The sequence below is a fragment of the Pimephales promelas genome, chromosome 3 (assembly GCF_988280905.1).
Source record: "Pimephales promelas chromosome 3, fPimPro1.hap1.1, whole genome shotgun sequence".
Taxonomy (NCBI): domain Eukaryota; kingdom Metazoa; phylum Chordata; class Actinopteri; order Cypriniformes; family Leuciscidae; genus Pimephales; species Pimephales promelas.
Window position 1 is genome coordinate 6,895,776 of NC_142771.1, and position 26,690 is coordinate 6,922,465.

The 26,690-nt window shown below is 36.4% G+C and overlaps 1 protein-coding gene and 1 long non-coding RNA gene across 2 annotated transcripts in view; both read left to right on the top strand.

Moving 5' to 3' along the window:
* Window positions 1–7,130: 7,130 nt before the first annotated feature.
* Window positions 7,131–26,690, top strand: part of LOC120483158 (uncharacterized) — a 34,885-nt gene continuing 15,325 nt past the window's right edge. The window contains exon 1 of the long non-coding RNA XR_016150646.1: window positions 7,131–7,222. This is a non-coding gene — a long non-coding RNA (uncharacterized LOC120483158). The remainder of the gene's footprint in view (window positions 7,223–26,690) is intronic.
* nog1 (noggin 1) lies at window positions 11,072–12,215 on the top strand. Its single transcript, XM_039678063.2, has one exon. It carries the CDS (start codon window positions 11,390–11,392, stop codon window positions 12,038–12,040), a length of 651 nt encoding a protein of 216 aa, XP_039533997.1. The 5' UTR covers window positions 11,072–11,389; the 3' UTR covers window positions 12,041–12,215.

Below are 26,690 nucleotides of genomic sequence, written 5' to 3' on the forward strand. Positions count from 1 at the left end.
TAGTGGAGATGAGTGGTACCCGGTGGGGTCTTCTGCTGTTGTAGCCCATCCGCCTCAAGGTTGTGTGTGTTGTGTCTTCTTCACAAATGCTTTGCTGAATACCTCGGTTGTAACGAGTGGTTATTTCAGTCAAAGTTGCTCTTCTATCAGCTTGAATCAGTCGGCCCATTCTCTTCTGACCTCTCGCATCAATGAGGCATTTTCGCCCACAGGACTGACGCTCAATGGATGTTTTCCCCTTTTCACACCATTCTTTGTAAACCCTAGAAATGGTTGTGCGTGAAAATCCCAGTAACTGAGCAGATTGTGAAATACTCAGACACCAACAACCATGCCACGCTCAAAATTACGCTCTTAAATCGCCTTTCTTTCCCATTCTGACATTCAGTTTGGAGTTCAGGAGATTGTCTTGACCAGGACCACACCCCTAAATGTATTGAAGCAACTGCCTTGTGATTGGTTGATTAGATAATTGCATTAATGAGAAATTGAACAGGTGTTCCTAATAATCCTTTAGGTGAGTGTATCAGTCAATAGAAACAAGCTAGTTTGTTACCAAAAATATATTTGACTGTCATTGATTGGTTGAGAAGATGTCCATTCTGGATGTTGACAACCATAAATACTATATTTCATGTTAGCTGCACATAGTTAATGTGTTTTTCTGTAATTTCTGTTTCTTAATGAAGAAAGTCACAGTGTACTGAAGTGTACTTTCTTTATGGAAAGTGCTGACCGTCTTCACCCTCCAACTGAGTCTTCTGAGCGTCTGCGCCGTGGAAAGGGGGAACCCAGAGTCAGCTGGGGGGGCTTTTCACGGGCCAACCGTTGGCTCAGCACCGGCCCGACACACACACACACACACGGGCCGGTCCGTCTGGCCGTGTACCTGCTTGCATGTGCAGGTGACAGAGATCTGGGTCGTACCAAAGTGACAGGCGCTCAAAACAGCGTGGCAACCACAACCTCATTACCGCATCGACTCGCACAGCCCTGGCGTTGTTACCGAGCAGAAAACACACTCACACACATGTACAGACAGTGGTCATCACTCATCCGCGCTGCAGTCAACACTAATGATGTCATCAACAGGCGCCCGGCCAGACTCACACAAACTATAGAGTAGAAGTACCTGTATAAAGAGCCTTATTTAGAGAGAGAGAGAGAGAGCGGCTTCTGTTTTTCCGAAGCTATGCCTCCCACCGAGAAACACATATGTAAATAAATACCTTTATTATTATATATAAATGTATATATTACACGTCTGCATAATATATTTGGATGTATATATGCATGCATTAGAAAAGAAAGAACACGTCAGGCTTGTGTAAACACACTCGACAAACAAGGCGGTGTGGTGCTAATCATTTTCTTAGAAAAACAAGCGCGGAGAAATTACGGCGTGTGTTTGTCTAAGCGAGCGCTACTGGGGAATTTCTCTGCGAAAATAAATAACGCTAATTGAATAAACGAAGGCTGACATAGTGGATCCTGGACTGGGATTACAAATATAAGGCCGTAGATTAAACTCTGCGTTTAATCCGGAGTGGCTTGTTATAAACTCTGTTGGTGACAGACAGGTTAGTTAGAGAAAATTTGTTTCCTTATTAGGCAGCATCACTGGAATTATTGAATTTGATGACACTTGACTAACATACAGCATAGACAAAAGAGTTGAGTTGATGTGTTGATAAAGAACAGAGTCGGTCAGTCGTGCTAAAAGTGACTTTTCTTTTAAATTCACCCCTGTTAAAGCACTCGTGATATAGCCAAATCCACTGTCTTCGGCATAATATTTCTAGCAAGTGTTGGATTATAGACATTTTTCCTGTTGTTTTTTTTAAGCATAATTTCGAATATATGTGTCGAGCTGAATGACTCTAATTTGCATCTCAGCGTCCATTAATGTGCGCTGTCCATTTAAAATATATTTAGTTTTGCACCTGTGTTAGTGTTCTTGATATTATATGAAATGTTTCTTAATATTTTGAGTTATTTTTTATTTTTAGTAGTTTTGTTGTGTTTTGTCATTTAAAATGTCTAGTGTCCTTATTCTGGTGTCCCACTGATCAAGTTTTAGTTGATTTTAAGTCTTTATTTACATTCTTTTAAAGGAAGTTGCGTGGTCTGTGGATTATTTTTTACAGTTATCGTGCAATTTCTGGAGCTCTAGTACACATTAAGGACCAATAAAATAAAAAAGAGGAGAAACAAAACAGTGTGTTTTTATCGAATGTAAAAGATATTAAGATATTTTTGATTAAATCTGAGAGCTAGATCCATAGGCTTCTTAAAGGGATACTCCACTTTTTTGGAAATAGGCTCATTTTACCCCCCCCCCCCCCCCCCAGAGTTAAACTGTTGGGTTTTACCGTTTTCGAATGTATTCAGCCGATTTATTTTTATATTTATAAAGAATATCAGTAACCAGACAGTTTCTGGTCTCATTGACTTCCATAGTATATTTTTTTCCTACTATGGATGTCAGTGAGATCAGAAACTGTCTGGTTACTGATATTCTTCTAAATATAAAAAAAATTGGCTGAATGGATTTAAAAACGGTAAAACTCAACCGTTTAACTCTGGGGGAGTGGTAAAATAAGCCTGTTTCCAAAAAAAGTGGAGTATCCCTTTAAGGGATTGAAACTGGCCGGCCCAAAAGTTATGAAAGACATTGTTAAAATAGTCCAAGTGACTACAGTGGCTCTATCTTAAGTTTATCTTCTAAGATCCCCTAGAAGCCTGTGGAGGAGTGATCCAACTCTCAGATTTAATCAAAAATACCTTAATTTGATTTCTGAAGATGAACGAAAGTCTTATGGGGTTGGAACCACATGAGGGAGAGTAATTACGGACAGAATTAAAATTTTGGGGTGAACTATCCCTTTAAATAATCTTTATAATCGGATTTATGGCTCAATCGGAAAAGCCTTCATGAAAACACCTCAGTCAGTTGAGCTCGATCCGATTGAAACTTCGGGTTTGTGTAGACCTACAGTATATAATCCGATCAACGAGACAAAGTTTGATTGTAAACGCTCGAATCATACTCAGATTCTAGTCAGAGTGTGTGTCTGAAACTGAAACTTCAACCGAACCATGAAAGAAAATGCTTCTGCACTAATTGGATAGACCCAATCCCGTTAGAAGGATGGCAAAAACATCTTTCCGATCGGCAAATGCCTTGATCGCGGTTCTCTGTTCCTCTACTTAAAATGAATACGCTGTTTACATCTTCTATAACAGCCCATTCTCACTCCATTTGACCATGCTTCAATATCTGACGCTTTAGGCGCCCTTTAGCGTCTGTTAGATGACGCCCTAGGATCGCGTGTACCCTACCCCCACCCGACACCTAAACCTAACCGCGTCCTCTAACTGACGCTTTCCTTTAGCGTCAGTTAGATGACGCCGTAGGATCGCGTCATGTAAGTGACGCTAAAGGGCGCCTAAAACGTCAAATATTGAAGCATGGTCAAAGGTGACGCCTTGGGGTGAGAATGTGTTGTCTATAACAGAGGCGATGGCTGAATCTACACATCTCAATTCTCCAGCGGCGGCCATCTTTGTTGTAAACAAATTCAACCCAAGCTCTCTTTGGTGACGTGGATGATTACAGTAGTTTATCATCTGTCCATCATCGTATAAAGCCCGCCCTGGCAATTTGATTGGTCCGAACAGCTTTGGTTCGGGAATACTTGCTTCTCAACGGATCAAGTGCAGACCGAACTTCCCATCCTCAAATGTTGTGGGCGGGGTTACGTGTGTGAGGTAAGTTGATTTACGAGGTTTCAGTGTCGACAAGCAGCTTTTGGAAAACAGAGAGCATTTCCCCAGCTAGCATAAATATGTTCTACGAATGTTCCCATTATAAAAACGTCATTTCTGATGAAATTTCGTCCAGACTTCGAAAAGTTTTAACAACATTTTCCTGTGTTATGCAAATGTTAAGGACATATTCCTTTTGATCATTTGGGAACATAATGGCATACGCTGATTTCACGCAGCCGCCATTTTGAAATCGAAAGCGAGGCTCCGGTGGGAAGGACAGATAGACAACAATGCCTTGGACTACCAACCTGAAGGTGCTGCCGCGATTTACACTATTGGATGTTGATATCCAATATAGGATATGAAAGGCGGCACTTCCGGTTTTCTTCCCACCGGAGCCGTTTCAAAATGGCGGCTGCATGAAATCAGCGTAGAGCTAAATGTTCTCTAAACATTCTGAAACACGTATGCTAGACAAACGTCCAACTAACATGTTTCAGACTTCCATAAATGATGTTTTTGCTAACATGTTAAGAGCAGTACCAGATCACTTATTAACATTACTGGAAGAACATGTTGATCATAACGTTGAGGGAACATTGCCAGAACGTTTCCTGTTTGATGGGTCGAAACGGAAAGGCCGTGTTCAAATGTTTCCTGATGTAGACATAGCCTAAATGTGATGCTCTTTACAAAATCTGCTTGATTTGTTATGGGCCGCTGTTCCCGTGGAGTTGAAATGAAGTTGTTCCCCCCTGTGCGTCCTCTAAGCCCCCGCGGTCCTCGTCTCCATCTATCTCCGTACGCGCACCTCTCGCTTCATTAAACACGCACAGGGCATCGACACATGCGCCCACCATCCATCAAACCGCGTTCTGTTTATTTTCAGAGCTAAGAAAGACCTATTTAACGGCGAGCAGGTTGCATCAGTGTGTGTGTGTGTGTGATTCACCTGTCAGAATGTCCCGTCAGGAGGTTTCTGCTCTCGGCTCACCTGAACTGAAAGGCACATTGATGGAGCTGCGGACATGATGTCATGTGTTATGGGACGGAGAAACTGTGAGAGTGAGAAACATACGGACATTATTCAAATCTTGACAGCACGAGCGCCGCTCAGATATTGGTCTGATATCGGCATTATTTGTGTAAAGTCAACGCTGCAGCCAGGAGACAATGTGAAGTTTACAATCATGGTGTAGTTTTGATGTGAAAGCATGTTTTCATGCTTTCACATCAATACTAGAACAGTTGAAAGCGTATTATGGCTCGTTTGTTTGTACACATGAGAAAGCTGCACACGGTAGACGTTTCTCTTTCTAATAATGGCCTGTGAAACAGCCTTTAAACACCGTAATGCCTCCACAGCATGTACGGATTTAAAGTGCGATTTGGTTAATTAGCTTGTTTTGACACAGTGTGTGTTTAAATGAGAGTTTATAGGGATCGGTGTGTGAGAACGCTGCTGTCTGAGAGCCTCATGGGAACACGAGAAGACGGGCCTCTTAAATGCCTTGGATAGTTTTATTTTATAGCAAAACCCCAAACATTCCCCGGTGGTTTAAGGTGCCGATCGGATAGTTGTTTTGACAAGTCTCTCTTTCAATGTAAGTCTATGGGATTTTCGTGTCGGTTACATTAAAAAAAGGTTCAGTCACTGAAGGTTCTTCACTCAACTTTAAAGAACCCTTTATGCCTAAAAGGTTCAATATAAAGAGAAATGTCTTAAATGATTGCATAATTCTTTCATGTTAAAGGGGTTATTTCGATTTTATAGTGATAAAGGTGTTTAATTCATAAAATGTAATTGAAATTAAAACAATATTAGTTAATTAAAACTAAACACAAAATGATCCCATGATGGAAACTTCTAAAAGGTTCTAAATATGATGCGTCTGACGGAACTCTTTGGGGGAACTTCTAAAAGGTTCTAAATATGATGCGTCTGACGGAACTCTTTAGGGGAACTTCTAAAAGGTTCTAAATATGATGCGTCTGACGGAACTCTTTAGAGGAACTTCCAAAAGGTTCTAAATATGATGCGTTTGACGGAACTCTTTAGGGGAACTTCTAAAAGGTTCTAAATATGATGCGTCTGACGGAACTCTTTAGGGGAACTTCCGAAAGGTTCTAAATATGATGCGTCTGACGGAACTCTTTAGGGGAACTTCCGAAAGGTTCTAAATATGATGCGTCTGACGGAACTCTTTTGGGGAACTTCCGAAAGGTTCTAAATATGATACGTCTGACGGAACTCTTTAGGGGAACTTCCGAAAGGTTCTAAATATGATGCGTCTGACGGAACTCTTTAGAGGAACTTCCAAAAGGTTCTAAATATGATGCGTTTGACGGAACTCTTTAGAGGAACTTCCAAAAGGTTCTAAATATGATGCGTCTGACAGAACTCTTTAGGGGAACTTCTAAAAGGTTCTAAATATGATGCGTCTGACGGAACTCTTTAGGGGAACTTCCGAAAGGTTCTAAATATGATGCGTCTGACGGAACTCTTTAGGGGAACTTCCGAAAGGTTCTAAATATGATGCGTCTGACGGAACTCTTTTGGGGAACTTCCGAAAGGTTCTAAATATGATACGTCTGACGGAACTCTTTAGGGGAACTTCTAAAAGGTTCTAAATATGATGCGTCTGACGGAACTCTTTAGGGGAACTTCTGAAAGGTTCTAAATATGATGCGTCTGACGGAACACTTTAGGGGAACTTCTAAAAGGTTCTAAATATGATGCGTTTGACGGAACTCTTTAGGGGAACTTCCGAAAGGTTCTAAATATGATGCGTCTGACGGAACTCTTTAAGAGTGGCGAGGTGAAAATGGTCAGATTGTTTAGTGAAGTAACAGCACATCTTTCCTAAAACAAACCACATTATTTGAGGAATCATTCACTCCAACTTAACCTGGAATATAATGCAAGAGTTAAAAATGCCAACAACAAAAAGACCAAATTGCACAAAGTGTGTGTGTTCAGTAATGTAGCCTCGATTACACATGACTGTGGAAAGTGTAATTGAGGTGATAAATTATGTGAACAAGCCACAGGAATCAGTGCAGACCTCTAATGAGTGCTACACACCAAATTAAAAGCATCTATTACTATTACATGGGCTTAGTGATGACATGAATGATTCCTCATGAATCATGTGTCTCTTTGAGGAGAGCTGTGCTGTTATTTTGTTGTTTTAAATCATCAGATTCACCATTTTTACCTGCTGGACCATAAAATCACATTTAAGCAGGAACCTGACAAGTCACTCCTACAGACTAGAAGATCTTTGACAACCTAAGAACCGAATAGCAATGCTATAGCATCATGGCGGCAAGTTTTGCATGTGTGTGTTTGTGTCTTTAACAGGCTCAGAGGATTGTGGGAACAGAAGAGACAGTGAAGCCACAGACAGATGTGATCTTTCAGCTGTGAAGTACAGAATCATAATTACAGGTATACTTTCTTACTCTTTAATATTGGCATTGAAAGTCAGTCTTTTTGACATGGATGGAATCTTTTTATTTCACAAAAGTTTCTTCATAGAGGGAAAAATTGGCTTTTTATTATTAAAAAACGTATTCACACTAAGATTTTTTTATTGAACGAACTTTCCACTTAACGGTTCTAAGAAAGAATGGTTCTTTAACCCTTAAACGCATACCTCGGGTCTGTAGTGACCCAGGATGCCAATCACTACCCTCCTCCTCCTCATTCATTTTTGAGGTAAATTTTGAGGTAAATTGAGTTAATCTAATCTTTGATGACTGAATAAATGCATTTCCCCTTTATTCCACAAGGTAGCAGTGTCTAGTACACACAAAGAAAGTGATGTTTCACTCATAGTCATCGCAGGCAGAAAACAAAACAATAGGAAGAATCTTCAGCAAAACTTGAAAAGGCTCAGTGATTTACTGCAGAGCAATCAAATATTAGTGTCACTGGATGCTGGATCTGGTGAAGAAGCTGTCAGCGATCATAATATTGATTTGTTGAAATGTTGAAAATTATAGTTTTGAGAATATGTTTGAGATGGCGAATATGAGAATATGAGATTCGAATATGAACCAGATGCTGAATGTTCTGGGAAATGAGCACAGTGATGACGGTATAAAACATCTGCTCAAGCTCAAACAGCTTTATTTTACTCTTCTGTAATTGTTACTCTGACATCTGGAGAGTTTTGTGTTATCACTACGGGTAGACATCCATATGTTAGATAAATCCGGGCGCTAAAGACCACAACATGTAATAATGATTAGAGATGCACCGATTACAATTTTATTGGCCGATTCTGATTTTTTCGAAAGTGTGACCAGCCGATATCGATTTTTACAGATTCCGATTTTATTTCAAATATTGACAGCATACAAACAAAAATCTACGTTTCTTCAATGCAAAATTTAATTTTCATAAAAAATACCGTAATAAAATAATAACAAATAGACCAATTTCAAACAACATCAGAATGTTCACATCAAAGAGAGATATGAAATAAACACAGCTTTACGTTTTGGTTTTTTAAGTGGGTCTAACAGTATGTTAGTATTCGGTTAATAAATTATACGGAAATTAAAGTGATCAATTTACATAGTGTTTATTGTAAAAAAAATACAGACTAAAGGCGTGTTCACACCGGGACGAATTTCACGTGCGTTATTCGCCGACGTTTAACGCCTCGTGACTAAACAAAGGGCGCCAATGTGAGTGTGCACATCATGCACACGCGTAAAAGCGTTATTTTTTAAAAAAATTACTCGAATTCGCGTCAAAAACTATCCGACCAATGAGATTGGCGCTCTTGCTCACGTGTTTGGAGCTTCTGAAGTTACAGTAAAACACAACTAGGGGGCGCTCAAACACAAAACGGTCTTGCCGAGCATAGCCTACATATGAAACGGCGAAGAAGATATACGCCAAGTAGCGTCTGGTAGCGTCGCCGTACTGTTCTCGTTGGTGTTAGAACATAAACTATATGACAAATGTGACAGGGACTACAAACATCTTGATAAAAGAGAACTGATATGGAGTGGTATTGCAGAGCAAATTGGCGCCATCTAATGTCAGGGAATGAATTTGCATGTTCACTCGGCTAATCGTCAGCGAAAATCGCTTGGGTGTGAACACAAAAACACATTGAAAAACGCTGACGAATAACGCGCGCTGATATTCGTCCCGGTGTGTACAGGCCTTAATGCTTATAATTAGTCAAGAGCAGAGAGTGATTTTCTTTGTGTTTTGTTGGTTGATTAACATGACAGACGTCAGCAGGAATATTAGGCTGCTGTCACTTTAAGAGCTTCTTCACAGATCCAATATACTAGTATATAACTAATCAGGCTCCAAAACTAAATGTGTTTATCTGAATACTCGCCAATACGGGCATTTTGATATAATTTTGGCCGTTTGAGCGCAGTAAGTCACTCATTTTGGTACTTGGGACTCACAAGCTGTTTTAGATGCGGCTTTATGTGTGAACGCGAAAGCGGTAATTAGTCAAATTATGCGGAATACAAACACTATTTAACCGGAGCGAGTGATTGTCACTGCGCTGTTATTGCCTACGCCACATTTTTAAAGCGTTCAGTTGTCATTTAAGGACTTTAATGCATTTTTTTAAGCATTTGCCATTTTTCAATATTCAGATTATCGTATTTCTGTATAAATATGTGTGTTCTGGTAGCCGTGTATACGGTTTGTGCCAGTAAAGGAGTCTGGTGTGTTTCATGACATGATGACCCTCGTAGAAAAGACAAAAGCATTAGTCATAATGGCTCATATGAAAACATCTCGGTGCCGGCGTGAGCTCTGATATCTCGAACTATGACAGATATACGTCTCCGTTTATGTGTTTTGACACTGATGAAACTCCAGGAGAGAATCAAGGGAATCGTATGTGACAGACGGTGAGGTTAACCAAAGCCAAATGCTGATCTTTTGCCACTTCGCGAAATGGTTTTTGGTTTTTAAGTGAGTGAGTGATGAGAAGGATTTTGAATTTCAACCTTAACCTATTTTACTTCTGATACGCATTTATGATCGAAATTCAAAATGTGCACTTAAGGAAAGATTATTGAGACAAACGTCTTGTTTTCTTTGAGAAATGAAACGTTTCAGAATCATCTGTTCTGAGTTACGGACGCACTTCTCCAAGCATGTTGTTATGTGTGCGTTTTATGTTGTGACAATGCGCGGTCGGACTAAAAATACACCTGTGACTTGTGTCCCAGACGTCTTCGTGCAGAAGTAACTGAGTTGAAGTGTGAATTAGCTCATTCAGACAGGAACAGAGATGCATTTATCTCTCCGCCTGCTTTATGGCCAGTGGAATGGCAGGTCACTTCTTCCATTAAACGATTCTCGGAGAACGAGCGTTTGACAGTATGTCGGGGTTTCCACACGGCGCTGGCTTAGTGGGAGATGTTCGTTTTGGATTCGTTTGGACGGAGTGTTTTATGGCTTTATTCCCCGCGGCCTGGGCGCACACTTGCATGTTTGTGCTTCTCAAAGTCGCAAATAGATAGATAGTGTGTAGCGATTCAGGAGCTGTTTTTATTCAGAGAGACTTTCAGATCGCTCGTTTCAGATTCAGTCCTGATGGAGAATCTGAGGAAAACAGCTTTGCTGAAGGACATACTAGTGATGGCACTAACCTTAACTAAACTTACCAGCCCTTTAACCTATTTAGATGGATGGATGGATGGATAGTAAGATAGATAGTTGAATGGATAGGTAGATAGATACTGTAGATAGATAGATAGATAGATAGATAGATAGATGGATGGATGGATGGATGGATGGATAGATAGATAGATAGATAGATAGATAGATAGATAGATAGATAGATAGATAGATAGATAGATAGATAGATAGATAGATAGATAGATAGATAGATAGATAGATAGATAGATAGATAGATAGATAGATGTGTGGATGATAGATAGATAGACAGGCAGACAGACCGACCGACCGACAAACAGACAGATAGATAGATAGATAGATAGATAGATAGATAGATAGATAGATAGATAGATAGATAGATAGATAGATAGATAGATAGATAGATAGATAGATAGATAGATAGATAGATAGATAGATAGATAGATTGATTTTAAAATAAACTCCCACCCTGAAGTTTCTCCCCGAAGAGCACGTGGCGTGAGGAGGCCGACAGGGGGCGTATCGGCTTCAGACACGCCTCTCTCTCTCTCTCTCTCTCTCTCTCTCTCTCTCTCTCTGAGAGGAGGTGTCGGGGAATCTCCTTGAAATATTCAAAAAAAAAAAAAACAGAGCCGATGTATTACATCACAGGGCCGCGCGTGTATATATCAGAGGCGCGCGCGTGAGAGAGGCATTCCCAGAGGTTTGGCTCGCGACGAGAAGGACACGCACAGATGCGTCGCGCGCGGGACTTTCAAGCGTGATGCTGCGCGCGATTCGGATGCATTTAACAGCCTTGGTGAACACCAGCAGCTCGTGGAGACCCGAGTTTTGACGCACGCGACACATAAACGCGCCATGGATGGATAGACCCGGTGTCTGAGCGCTCGAAATTTTGCATTGGATAAAGTTGCAAAGATTAAAACGCGTCAAGTGGAGATTTCCCCGCTTTATCGCCTCATCATGGATCTCCAGCAGTGTTTGGTGTCCGTGTACCTGCTGCTGATGTCTTTCGCCCAGTGTCAGCACTATTACCTCCTCAGACCCATCCCGAGTGACACTTTACCCCTGCTGGAGCTGAAGGAGGACCCCGACCCCATCTACGACCCGCGGGACAGGGATCTCAACGAGACCGAGCTGAGAAGCGCGCTCGGGGACTTTGACAGCCGCTTCCTCTCCATCAGCCCTCCTCAGGACCGCTACACGGGCAACGAGGACCTGGACGAGCTGGACCTCCAGCAGAACCCCGCCGGACTGATGCCCAAAGACATCAAGAACCTGGACTTTGACGTGCAGTGGGGTAAAAAGCGCAAAGCCAGCAAGAAGCTGAAGCGCAGACTGCAGATGTGGCTGTGGTCCTACTCGTTCTGCCCGGTGCTTTACGCGTGGAACGACCTCGGCTCGCGCTTCTGGCCGCGCTTCGTCCGCGCGGGGAGTTGCTACAGTAAACGCTCGTGCTCGGTTCCGGAGGGCATGGTGTGCAAACCGGCCAAATCCACGCACATCACGCTCCTGCGGTGGAGATGCGTGCAGAGGAGAGGCGCGCTCAAGTGCGCGTGGATACCGGTGCAGTATCCCATCATAACCGAGTGCAAATGCTCGTGCGCCAACTGAGCGATCATTAACGGGCATCATTCATAAAGACTCCGATCCGATGCTAATTTGTGGAGGAAGGAAAGTTTGATCTGATATACGTTTCTGGACTCTAATATGAAGCATGTGTATGGACTTAAGCTTGAGCTGATGCGTATCGCTGGACTTAAATTATGGGAAACTGCACTCTAAAAAATGCTGGGTTGTTTTAACCCAATTTTGGGTCAAATATGAACAAACCCAGCCATTGGGTTAAAAATGTAATTTAAAAATGTAACCCAATGGCTGGGTTTGTCCATATTTTGGGTTAAAACAACCCAGCATTTTTTTAGAGTGTGCTTTATTACTGTACAAAATGTAATCTGATATGTATTTCTGGATTTCAGTTTTAAAAACTCTGCTCTGGTATATTTCTTGAAAAAAAGAAAAAAACATTATAGAAAATCCAATCGGATTTATATTTCTGGACTTAAGTTATAAAAAATGTTTTATTTTGTAGTTTGGTAACACTTTATATTAACTTTAAGTCATTAATATATGGCCTATACATATGTATAGTCACATGCGTATATGGCATATAACATTTGAGCAATTGTTTGAATGTACTAGCTGACAATTTATGCATTATGTAATATAAAACTGTCTGTTAATGTAAGTTATTATAAAGTGTTCCCTTTTATTTTTTTATGCACTATCATGTGTATGAATGTATTGTAAATGTGGTTTCATCATGTAATGATCTAGCTACTTGTAAAAAGCCAGTATTATGTGTATTACCCAGAGTCTACTGTATTTGTGGAAAATATTGGTTACCGTTGTATTTATATTGCAGAGAGAATGGCCGTGGAGCCGTTCGAGATGTTTTATAAGGTTTCCTCAGAAGTCATTATGGATCTGTAACGTCTCGACGGCTGCTTTTTCCGACAACGATTTATCCTGTAAATTAAGATTTAAGAACTGTTATTTATTCTTTATATTCAGATAATAAAATATCAGTGAAATCCCACAAGCTAAAACGGCACATCTGAGCTTTTGTTTTTTAAAAGTCTTTGTTTCTTTTCATGAGGAAACTTCAAAGAGATTCTCCTGATTTACCGTGACATTTTCTCACCTGGCTTAAGGGCCCCGTAACCAGGCAACCGCCGGTGATGCTCTCAGGGGCCCATGTTGAGGTTTGCTAGCGCTTTATATGAACGTTCATTGCATATTATAAAGATATCATACAATCCATTAAAAATGCTGGGTTGTTTAAACCCAACAATTGGGTTAAGTCTTATATTTAACCCAATAGTTGGGTTTGCCCATATTTGACCCAACTTTGGGTTTAAACAAGTGTAGGTCTCAATTTAAGATTTGTGCATTTGAATCGCATATACAATTTCCATCTTTTTTTATCACCCCGTTTACATAAACAAATTACATACAATTTTCAGTCATACAGAAGTAATGAGGATTTCAGTAATAGCAGCCTTAGTGTAAAATAAACTTAAATAATTAATGTGGCTCAGATAACATAATATTTTGAGTTTCTGATGATTAAATCAATCTCCTTTCCATTTCAATGAACTTTTTAAGTCATTTTAAGGCAGCTTACTTATTTTTTTAAGTTAAACCAGCAATATTTTTTACATTGTAAATATGTTTTTAAATAAACAACGATTTATGCATATTTATCATCAGTCAATCCAATGTGTTTCAATCTCATACTTTTTAACATCACACCATCATCATCACTGCAAAAAAATAAAAATAAAAATAAAAAAATAATAATGCTTTTCTTACTTGGTATTTTTGTCTGTTTCCAGTCCAAATATCTAAATATTCTTAAATCAAGAAACATTTACTAAAATATAAAATATATGTTTTCATGATTTGTATTCACAACATTTTTTTTTTTGTCAAATCAACTTAAATAATTTATGTGGTCCAGATGACATAATATTTTGAGTTTCTGGTGATTAAATGAATCTCCTTCATTGTATTAACTCATTTTTTCAATTTCAATGAACTTACAATTTTAAGGCCAGGTTACTTCAATTTTAAATTAAACCAACAATACTTTTTTTTTCTTTTTTACAGTGAAACGACATGAAAAAATATATCCAATTTTCTGATAAAAATAAATAAAAATAAAAGTATTTTTTGCTTAAAACAAGCTAATGATCTGCCAACTTAATTCAAATGGAAAACAATATTATTTTTCTTACCCCATTGGCCAAAATTTTAGCTTGTTTTATGCAAAAACTCATTTTTATTGATCAGAAAGTGTCATTTTATTAATCTAATAAATGCTTCCCAAATATTTGGACTGGGAACAAGACATAAAATACTAAGTAGGCCTAAGAAAAGCCCTTTTTTGCAGTGTTGATCTGTCAAGGATGTTTGCTAATGACTTGCTAATGAAAGTTAGCTGAGATTACGTGATGCACATTTCAGTCGACAGACCTTTTAAAGTAGATTAACTGCATCAATTAATTCTAAACATTCACACAGCCTCACTTCCTCTGGTTAAAACCTCTCTGGATCAGTGACCACAAACATGTACACTGGGGTTCTATATATGAAGCATATTACTCCAAAGAACCTTTCATGCTAAACAAGGTTCTATAATGACAAGAGAGAACCCTTTTGGGACAAAGGTTCTTTATAGGCTATCATTCATTCTTATATTACATTATTCTGCAACATTTTGTAGTTTTAACTAAAATATTGTTCATTGAACACTGTTATATCACATTTTGAAATGGTACTCGATTAACCACATAAAATGATATATTTGACATATTGACATTTTCTAACCCCCATATATTGAATTTTGTGATTATTCATAAATACATTTGATGTTTGTCAATAATAAGAAATATTTAATCCGGAAAGGACAAAATAAATGATAATGAATGAACCCAAAAGGTTCCATATAGTACAAAGAACTAATTGAACCCTTAAAAAGTGTTCTGTATAGAACCTTTTAAGGGGTTCCAAATACGTAGCGCTGATAGAACCTTAACCTTTCCTTCTAAGAGTGTACCTAATGGACTAAACTTTCCCACATCGCGGGTGTTAACAGAGTCGACGCTTCGCCCTAATGAGCGCGTTAGTTCTCAGTCTGTAAAAACCTCTGCTTATCTGATAAGTGCAGTTCCCGGTGAAAATAGCTCTTTATCTCCATCGCATTCGAGCTTTTATTGTGGGGTGGAGATGCGTGATGATTCTCATTGAGAACCTGTTAACATCTACTGTAGGATGATGGGCAGATAAAGCGTAACAGCTGGAGAGCATCTCTCTCATGTGGCCCGGGCCCGACTGCCACCCGCCCATTTGTGGCCCCGCAGGAGGGCCGCCCTCCCTCCGAGAGCATGGAGCCAGTCTAACAGAGGAATAAACCCTGCCAAACAGCCCTCATAAAGAGCTTCAAATACAGCTCTGTTTACCCCTGCAGAACGGCGCTTTATCCAAACACACCACTGATTAGGAGCAAACTAATCACACTGGGCTTCCTTTAAATGGATGTGTGCCGGCCAGAGGCCGTTGAAGGCCTCGGGTTTGGAGACGGCAGACGGAAATCGAGGTTCTTTATTGGTATCGAGGGTTCTGTGAAGAACCTTTAACATCAATGGAGTCTTTCCATTCCGCAAAAGAACTTTCCTTTTGAAAGTGAACTTCTCTGAGTGTCAGATTGTCACTCTTAAATCAGGGTTCTTTATTGGCATCGATGGTTCCATTAAGAATCTTTAACATCAATGGAATCTTTCCATTCCACAAAAGGTTCTTTATAGTGGAAAAGTGGTCTTTAGATTATTAAAAATGTTCTTTGCACTATAAAAAGTCAGAGTGTCTGATTGTCACTCTTAAATCAAAGTTCTTTATTTGGCATCGATGGTTCTACAAAGAATCTTTAACATCAGTGTAGTCTCTCCATTCCACTAAACGTTCTTTAGATTGTTAAAATGTTCTTCATACTAAGAAAATAAAAGTTATTTTTGAGAGTGAACATCTCTGTGTAAAAATGTGTCAGATTGTCACTCTTAAATCATGGTTCTTTATTGGCATCGATGGTTCCATTAAGAATCTTTAACATCAATGGACTCTTTCCATTCCACAAAAGGTTCTTTATTGTCGAAAAGGGTTCTTTAGATTATTAAAATGTTCTTTAAACTAAGAAAAAAATATGATTTTTGAGAGGGAACTTTTTTTTTTTTTAATTAAAGGTTAAATTTTGGCATCGATGGTTCCACAAATAATCTTTACATTTAATAGACTCTTTCCATTCCACAAAAGGTTCTTTATTGGGGGGAAAACGGTTCTTTAGATTATTAAGATGTTCTTCATACTAAGACATTTTTGAACTCCTCTGTGTTAAAAAATGTCAGATTGTCATTCTTAAATATCAAGGTTCTTAATTGGCATCGAGGGTTCCATTTAAGAATCTTGAATCTTTACATGCACAAGAAGTTCTTTATAGTGAATGGTTCTTTCGATTATTCAAATGTTCTATACTGAGAAAATAAAGTGTCCTTTTAAGAACATCGTTTTATAGAGAGTGTTAGAGTGTCGGATTGTCGCTCTTAAATCAAGGTTCTTTATTGGCATCGATGGTTCCTTTAAGAATCTTTAACATCAATGGAATCTTTCCATTCCACAAATGGTTCTTTATTGTGGAGATTGTTAAAATGTTCTTCAAACTAAGAGAAAAAAGAGTCATCATTTGAACTATTTAAGTTATTCGCAGTAAATCACAATATGTTTCAAAACAGAAGAACCAATACCTATAATCAATCAACTTGTATGTTTAAGTCATTTTCAGCTTAAATTACATTAAACTTAAATTACATTACAAAAAGACTTAAAATGTGTCAAATCTTGTATAACTTGCTCAACAAATTATGAGTTTAAGCAATGTTAATACACTTTGTCACAACTGAACATGGACTTTGAGTTGTACAACTGAAATTCACATGCGGTTATAGAGAACTTTTCAAATTATTCATCATAAAACAATTTTGTTGCAAAATATATAAAAAACAATGCCATTTTTTGTCAGTAATGTCAAATAAGTTTGAAAATGTTTAGTTGAAACAACTCAATTTTTTACAGTAAAAAAAATTAACTGGAATATTTCAGAGTTGTACAACTGAAATTCACATGGTTATAGAGAACTTTTCAAATTATTCATCACAAAACAATTTTGTTGCAAAATATATATATAAAAAAACAATGCCATTTTTTGTCAATTTTGTCAAATAAGTTTGAAAATGTTGAGTTGAAACAACTCAATTTTTACAGTAAAAAAATTAACTGGAATATTTCAGAGTTGTACAACTGAAATTCACATGGTTATAGAGAACTTTTCAAATTATGCATCATAAAACAATTTTGTTGCAAAATATATAAAAAACAATGCCATTTTTTGTCAATAATGTCAAATAAGTTTGAAAATGTTTAGTTGAAACAACTCAATTTTTACAGTAAAAAAAATATAACTGGAATATTTCAGAGTTGTACAACTGAAATTCACATGGTTATAGAGAACTTTTCAAATTATTCATCATAAAACAATTTTGTTGCAAAATATATAAAAAAAAACAATACCATTTTTTGTCAATAATGTCAAATAAGTTTGAAAATGTTTAGTTGAAACAACTCAATTTTTTACAGTAAAAAAAATTAACTGGATAATTTCAGAGTTGTACAACTGAAATTCACATGGTTATAGAGAACTTTTCAAATTATTCATCATAAAACAATTTTGTTGCAAAATATATAAAAAAAAACAATGCCATTTTTTGTCAATAATGTCAAATAAGTTTGAAAATGTTTAGTTGAAACAACTACATTTTTACAGTAAAACAAATTAACTGGAATATTTCAGAGTTGTACAACTGAAATTCACATGGTTATAGAGAACTTTTCAAATTATTCATCATAAAACAATTTTGTTGCAAAATATATATAAAAAAACAATGCCATTTATTGTCAACAATGTCAAATAAGTTTGAAAATGTTTTGTTGAAACAACTCAATTTTTTACAGTAAACAAAATTAACTGGAATATTTCAGAGTTGTACAACTGAAATTCACATGGTTATAGAGAACTTTTCAAATTATTCATCATAAAAAAATTTTGTTGCAAAATATATAAAAAAAAACAATGCCATTTTTTGTCAACAATGTCAAATAAGTTTGAAAAAATGTTTAGTTGAAACAACTCAATTTTTTACAGTAAAAAAAATTAACTGGAATATTTCAGAGTTGTACAACTGAAATTCACATGGTTATAGAGAACTTTTCAAATTATTCATCATAAAACAATTTTGTTGCAAAATATATAAAAAAACAATGCCATTTTTTGTCAACAATGTCAAATAAGTTTGAAAATGTTTAGTTGAAACAACTCAATTTTTTACAGTAAAAAAAATAACTGGAATATTTCAGAGTTGTACAACTGAAATTCACATGGTTATAGAGAACTTTTCAAATTATTCATCATAAAACAATTTTGTTGCAAAATAAATATATATATAAAAAAACAATGCCATTTTTTGTCAATATTGTCAAATAAGTTTGAAAATGTTTAGTTGAAACAACTCAATTTTTTACAGTAAAAAAAATTAACTGGAATATTTCAGAGTTTTACAACTGAAATTCACATGGTTATAGAGAACTTTTCAAATTATTCATCACAAAACAAATTTGTTGCAAAATATATATATAAAAAACAATGCCATTTTTTGTCAACAATGTCAAATAAGTTTGAAAATGTTTAGTTGAAACAACTCAATTTTTTACAGTAAAAAATTAACTGGAATATTTCAGAGTTGTACAACTGAAATTCACATGGTTATAGAGAACTTTTCAAATTATTCATCATAAAACAATTTTGTTGCAAAATATATAAAAAAACAATGCCATTTTTTGTCAACAATGTCAAATAAGTTTGAAAATGTTTAGTTGAAACAACTCAATTTTTTACAGTAAAAAAATTAACTGGAATATTTCAGAGTTGTACAACTGAAATTCACATGGTTAGAGAACTTTTCAAATTATTCATCATAAAACAATTTTGTTGCAAAATAAATATATATATAAAAAAACAATGCCATTTTTTGTCAATATTGTCAAATAAGTTTGAAAATGTTTAGTTGAAACAACTCAATTTTTTACAGTAAAAAAAATTAACTGGAATATTTCAGAGTTTTACAACTGAAATTCACATGGTTATAGAGAACTTTTCAAATTATTCATCACAAAACAAATTTGTTGCAAAATATATATATAAAAAACAATGCCATTTTTTGTCAACAATGTCAAATAAGTTTGAAAATGTTTAGTTGAAACAACTCAATTTTTTACAGTAAAAAAATTAACTGGAATATTTCAGAGTTTTACAACTGAAATTCACATGGTTATAGAGAACTTTTCAAATTATTCATCATAAAAAAATTTTGTTGCAAAATATATAAAAAAACAATGCCATTTTTTGTCAATAATGTCAAATAAGTTTGAAAATGTTTAGTTGAAACAACTCAATTTTTTACAGTAAAAAAATTAACTGGAATATTTCAGAGTTGTACAACTGAAATTCACATGGTTATAGAGAACTTTTCAAATTATTCATCATAAAACAATTTTGTTGCAAAATATATAAAAAAAAACAATACCATTTTTTGTCAATAATGTCAAATAAGTTTGAAAATGTTTAGTTGAAACAACTCAATTTTTTACAGTAAAAAAAATTAACTGGAATATTTCAGAGTTGTACAACTGAAATTCACATGGTTATAGAGAACTTTTCAAATTATTCATCATAAAACAATTTTGTTGCAAAATATATAAAAAAAAACAATGCCATTTTTTGTCAATAATGTCAAATAAGTTTGAAAATGTTTAGTTGAAACAACTACATTTTTACAGTAAAACAAATTAACTGGAATATTTCAGAGTTGTACAACTGAAATTCACATGGTTATAGAGAACTTTTCAAATTATTCATCATAAAACAATTTTGTTGCAAAATATATAAAAAAAACAATGCCATTTATTGTCAACAATGTCAAATAAGTTTGAAAATGTTTTGTTGAAACAACTCAATTTTTTACAGTAAACAAAATTAACTGGAATATTTCAGAGTTGTACAACTGAAATTCACATGGTTATAGAGAACTTTTCAAATTATTCATCATAAAAAAATTTTGTTGCAAAATATATAAAAAAAACAATGCCATTTTTTGTCAACAATGTCAAATAAGTTTGAAAATGTTTAGTTGAAACAACTCAATTTTTTACAGTAAAAAAAATTAACTGGAATATTTCAGAGTTGTACAACTGAAATTCACATGGTTATAGAGAACTTTTCAAATTATTCATCATAAAACAATTTTGTTGCAAAATATATAAAAAAACAATGCCATTTTTTGTCAACAATGTCAAATAAGTTTGAAAATGTTTAGTTGAAACAACTCAATTTTTTACAGTAAAAAAATTAACTGGAATATTTCAGAGTTGTACAACTGAAATTCACATGGTTATAGAGAACTTTTCAAATTATTCATCATAAAACAATTTTGTTGCAAAATAAATATATATATAAAAAAACAATGCCATTTTTTGTCAATATTGTCAAATAAGTTTGAAAATGTTTAGTTGAAACAACTCAATTTTTTACAGTAAAAAAAATTAACTGGAATATTTCAGAGTTTTACAACTGAAATTCACATGGTTATAGAGAACTTTTCAAATTATTCATCACAAAACAAATTTGTTGCAAAATATATATATAAAAAACAATGCCATTTTTTGTCAACAATGTCAAATAAGTTTGAAAATGTTTAGTTGAAACAACTCAATTTTTTACAGTAAAAAAATTAACTGGAATATTTCAGAGTTGTACAACTGAAATTCACATGGTTATAGAGAACTTTTCAAATTATTCATCATAAAACAATTTTGTTGCAAAATATATAAAAAAACAATGCCATTTTTTGTCAACAATGTCAAATAAGTTTGAAAATGTTTAGTTGAAACAACTCAATTTTTTACAGTAAAAAAATTAACTGGAATATTTCAGAGTTGTACAACTGAAATTCACATGGTTATAGAGAACTTTTCAAATTATTCATCATAAAACAATTTTGTTGCAAAATAAATATATATATAAAAAAACAATGCCATTTTTTGTCAATATTGTCAAATAAGTTTGAAAATGTTTAGTTGAAACAACTCAATTTTTTACAGTAAAAAAAATTAACTGGAATATTTCAGAGTTTTACAACTGAAATTCACATGGTTATAGAGAACTTTTCAAATTATTCATCACAAAACAAATTTGTTGCAAAATATATATATATAAAACAATGCCATTTTTTGTCAACAATGTCAAATAAGTTTGAAAATGTTTAGTTGAAACAACTCAATTTTTTACAGTAAAAAAATTAACTGGAATATTTCAGAGTTTTACAACTGAAATTCACATGGTTATAGAGAACTTTTCAAATTATTCATCATAAAAAAATTTTGTTGCAAAATATATAAAAAAACAATGCCATTTTTTGTCAATAATGTCAAATAAGTTTGAAAATGTTTAGTTGAAACAACTCAATTTTTTACAGTAAAAAAATTAACTGGAATATTTCAGAGTTTTACAACTGAAATTCACATGGTTATAGAGAACTTTTCAAATTATTCATCATAAAACAATTTTGTTGCAAAATATATATAAAAAACAATGCCATTTTTTGTCAATAATGTCAAATAAGTTTGAAAATGTTTAGTTGAAACAACTCAATTTTTTACAGTAAAAAAAAATTAACTGGAATATTTCAGAGTTGTACAACTGAAATTCACATGGTTATAGAGAACTTTTCAAATTATTCATCATAAAACAATTTTGTTGCAAAATATATAAAAAAACAATGCCATTTTTTGTCAACAATGTCAAATAAGTTTGAAAATGTTTTGTTGAAGCAACTCAATTTTAGAACCTTGGAATGTTTTTTTTTTTTTTTTAGAATGTGGGGAAAAAATACAAAATATTCATTATTTATTTATTTAAGATGACAGTCTGTCACATTTGCTAGAACTGAAAAGTTTGACACCTCTACTCGTTTGAGTAATAATAATCTTAAACTGATGAACACTTATACAAATGGAAGTTTTCAAATGATGTGATGCAAATGAAAACTCTCTTATAGTCAAGCTGCTTCTTTTGTCTGAGTGCCCAATTTACACAGGATTTGTCTACAAAACTTCAGAAGCCTTTAGATGAAAAGAGCACACTAAATCCAGTGTGTGCGAACATTTGATGGGGAGTGCGTGTTGAAAAAGTACTGAATCTGTAAATCTGATTTCCACATGAAAGCGTCATTGGTGTGTGTTGTTGAAATGTGACGGCGAGCGAGCCGCTGTTATCAGGGTGAAATACTGCGTTTGTACTGTGTCTGAGATGACGCTGTGCAGCGTGCCGGCAGGGGTCGTGCGATCAGGCCCCGTGGCGACCTCTCTGTCGGGCTGGGGGGACTTCGGCTCCTGCACGGTGGCCCCCAGGTACCAGCAGGGCCCTCTGTTTAACCGAGAGGCAGGCGTTCGTAAACCCTGCGGGAGATGGACTGTGATTTATACACCGGTTCTCTCATATATCCCTGTCCTCTTGTGTTCTCTTGTCTCAGTCTGCTGTTTGGATGTGTTTGGAGTGCTATACGACACACTGTTTGGGAAAGAAAATAGTGTGGAATGGTTTACTGAATTTACTACCATTAGTGCACACTATTTATTCTACAAGTCTGCATTAAATTGATCAAATGTGACTTACAAAAAAGACATCTATCATGGTTTGCACAGAAATATGAAGCAGCACAACTGGGTTCAACATTGATAATAATCAGAAATGTTTCTTGAGCATCAGATCATCGTATTATACTGATTTCTGAATAATCATGTGACACTTAAGACTGGAGTAATGATGCTGGAAATTCAGCTGGAATAAATGACTTTTTACTATATAATCAAATAGAAACTAGTTATTTTAAATCTTAATAATATTTCACAACAGTATTTTGGACTAAATAATTGCAGCCTTGGTGAGCAAAAGAGACTTCATTCACAAACATTAAAACATCTGAGGGGTCCTGTTAATTAATTAAGACATATTTTGCCATTTGAATTAAGTTGTGAAGTGAACTAGTATGGGAATTTCTAAATCTTATTTGTATCTCCTACACTCTTAGAAGAAATGGTTCTATTTAGAACCAGAAATGGTTCCATACCCCGCTTCATATATGGAACTACAAAATGGTTCTATATAGAACCATTTTTTTTGGTAAAAGGTTATATTGGCCAAGTACTATATAGAACCCAGTGGAACCCTTTTTTAAGAGTGTATAGAACCATTTAGGGGTTCCAAATACGTAGCGCTGATAGAACCTTTTAAGGTTCTATATAGAACCTTTTCTTCTAAGAGTGTAAACAACGTGAGAATAATTAAACTCTCCTGCTTTTCAGGTGTTTCTAAAGTCTTGTTAATTTCACGTTTCTCCTCTAGAGTTTCTGATGAGATCTCAACGTTGTCAAACAGTGAAAGCAAATGTCTCAAACTGAACTGATTGTCCTGATCTTACTGTATGACAACTTTTTTATATTTTTAGTCGAAACGTCTGCTGAATCTTAAAATTAAATTGGTTACACTTTATTTTGTTGGTTCACATTCTACGAACTAAAATAATGGTTTGTTCACACCATATTTGCGCTAGTTGATTACACACAAAGTCAATGCAAAGACGCGAAAAGACGCATAATTTGCGCCGGGGGCGTTGTGAATGACGCAAATTTGCAACCCGTTTGCCGCGAACATCTTCCGCGCAAGTTGAAAAATGTGAACTCGAGCTGAAGATTCAAGCGTCGATAGACGCGTGTTTGACGCTGTACTCGCGTCGGGTGTGAACACACCATTAGGCAGTGTGTCCACCAAACCGTTTTTACACACCCCTGGCGTATGTTTTCAATTGTTTTTAATGGGAGCGCCGCGTTTTTTAAACGCCATGAGTAGGGTTGGGTATCGTTTGAATTTGAACGATTCTGATTCCGATTCCTATTCCTTGATTCGATTCCGGTTCCTAACGATTCTCGATTCCGATTCTTTTAAGAGGCAGGGTCAAAAAAGTTTAGCTAACCTTGCTAACCAACGGCCTTTCTGAAGGAAATACTCCTTCTGTAAAAATACTCCTTTTGTCACAAATTTTGCATTTTGCCGAGATTTCGTTATTTTTAGAAACGTGAAGCCACACTTTGGATCGCCGACGTAAGGTACTCATGTTCGACTCGCGTGGTTATGCCAACACTTCCGGTAGACGCTTCTTCGTTGGTGTTGTTCAGCGGTTTCTTCTTCCGCTCGGCGGACTGTGAATATCGAAATTAGGAATCGAAATTTTAACTTTTGAACGATTCCGGGAAAAACTAAAAGTTAGTCTCGGTTCCAATCGATACTCGATTCTCGATACCCAACCCTAGCCATGAGCGTGACGAGGCGCTGAGCGGTTTTTTCATGCTGAAGTGCCGAGCGCCCAGCGTTTTCTACTGGTCGCTGGGAGTTGAAAAATGTTCAACTTTGGATAAAACGCAGCGCTCATCACTGTCACTTTTTACCCAGCTGTCCAATCACAGTGGAGGAGGGGCGGGACTAATACCACACCAACCAACTATCACAACATTCAAACTGCTGCGGATATTCTGTATCATAGCAACGAAACGCCTCAACGGAAAAAAACTCTGCGCTGACAAAACGCTCTCAAGCGCCCAAAGCACGGCGTCTAGCGTTTTCAGCTGGCTAAAAACGCTTTGGTGGACACACGGCTTTAGTGTGTAATAGACTGTCACATTGAACGCGAATAGAGCATCAAATACACGTCTATCGTGTCTAGTTGGACACTTGAACATTCACTCGAGTTCAAATTTTTCAACTTGCGCGGAAGACATCCGCGGCAAATGGGTCGTCCAATTATGATGCATCTATTCGCGTCTTTGCATTGACTTTGTATGTAATCTACTCGCGCAAATAATTAAATTTGCGTTCGGTGTGAACACACCATTAGGTTAGGGTTCGGGTTAGTTAAATAAGTTGACGTACTTGAGGAGCATCACGATATTTATAGAGAGATATAAAGCAGACAGTCTACTTATACTCTAATTAGAGTTAGTTGACATGTAATTGCAGAGTAAAATGTCTAAACTGGACCTTTTAAACCTTGCAATGTAATGGGAACACCTGAGCACTGGAAGAGCAGACGGGCATGACAGAAGCTGCTCATGTGTTGATGTGTGTGTCTACTCTGATATCTCTCCGGCAGAACTGTCTCGTTTCTTAATAAGGACACGGCGCTGTCTTCTGCAGAGGGTCGCGGTCTGTCCCATCTCTTCTCTTAAGTGCGCGGCTTGACCTGTGTCAAGAGTCTCCGTATCTCTGCGGCTTTAGGAGACGCTCCAAACATGTTTCTCCTGCGGTCACAGACCCACTTTGAGTGATAACGGCACTTTGTCTTCTTAATGCTGTGGAATGAAAGGGCCGTTCTGTCATAAAATCCTCTCCACAAACCCAAAGCTCTGTCCTGTGTCAGTGACAGCGCGATTGAACGCAGACCGCTGACATGAAGACGTCCGTTTAAAGCCGTTCCTAAGACATGTCAGTCGACAGTCTGCATTCGAATTGCTGCACAGTAGTTTCACGTTTATTTACTGACCCTTGTCTGAATTCCCAGAAGAAAATGAGGGAGATTTCTCTTTTAAAGGTCTGTAGACTTAGACAAAAATTAGTTAGTTAATTAGTTAAAAAAGTAACTGCAATTTTGATGCTTAAAAAAGTTCATAGAGAGATCGTAAAACGAATCCATATGCATTGAGATTTGATCGCTTTATATGATAAACAGATTGAATTTAGGATTTTATTCACATTTATACATTGATCAGCGAACATTAACCGAACCTCAACCGAACCAGCGTGACGTGCGAGAACAAACCTCTTGCTGAAGTTCAAACGTGATGCGTAACACGATAATGAATCTCATTGGTTCTTGCTGAAGCTCAAACGTGATGCGTAACACGATAATGAATCTCATTGGTTCTTGCAGAAGCTTAAACGTGATGCGTAACACGAGAATGAACCTCATTGGTTCTTGCTGAAGCTCAAACGTGATGCGTAACACGAGAACAAATCTCATTGGTTCTTGCTGAAGCTCAAACGTGATGCGTAACAGGAGAACGAATCTCATTGGTTCTTGCTGAAGCTCAAACGTGATGCGTAACACGAGAACGAACCTCATTGGTTCTTGCTAAAGCTCAAACGTGATGCGTAACAGGAGAATGAATCTCATTGGTTCTTGCTAAAGCTCAAACGTGATGCGTAACAGGAGAATGAATCTCATTGGTTCTTGCTAAAGCTCAAATGTGATGCGTAACACGAGAATGAATCTCAGTGGTTCTTGCTAAAGCTCAAATGTGATGCGTAACACGAGAACGAACCTCATTGGTTCTTGCTGAAGCTCAAACGTGATGCGTAACACGAGAACGAACCTCATTGGTTCTTGCTGAAGCTCAAAAGTGATGCGTAACACGAGAACGAACCTCATTGGTTCTTGCTAAAGCTCAAACGTGATGCGTAACAGGAGAATGAATCTCATTGGTTCTTGCT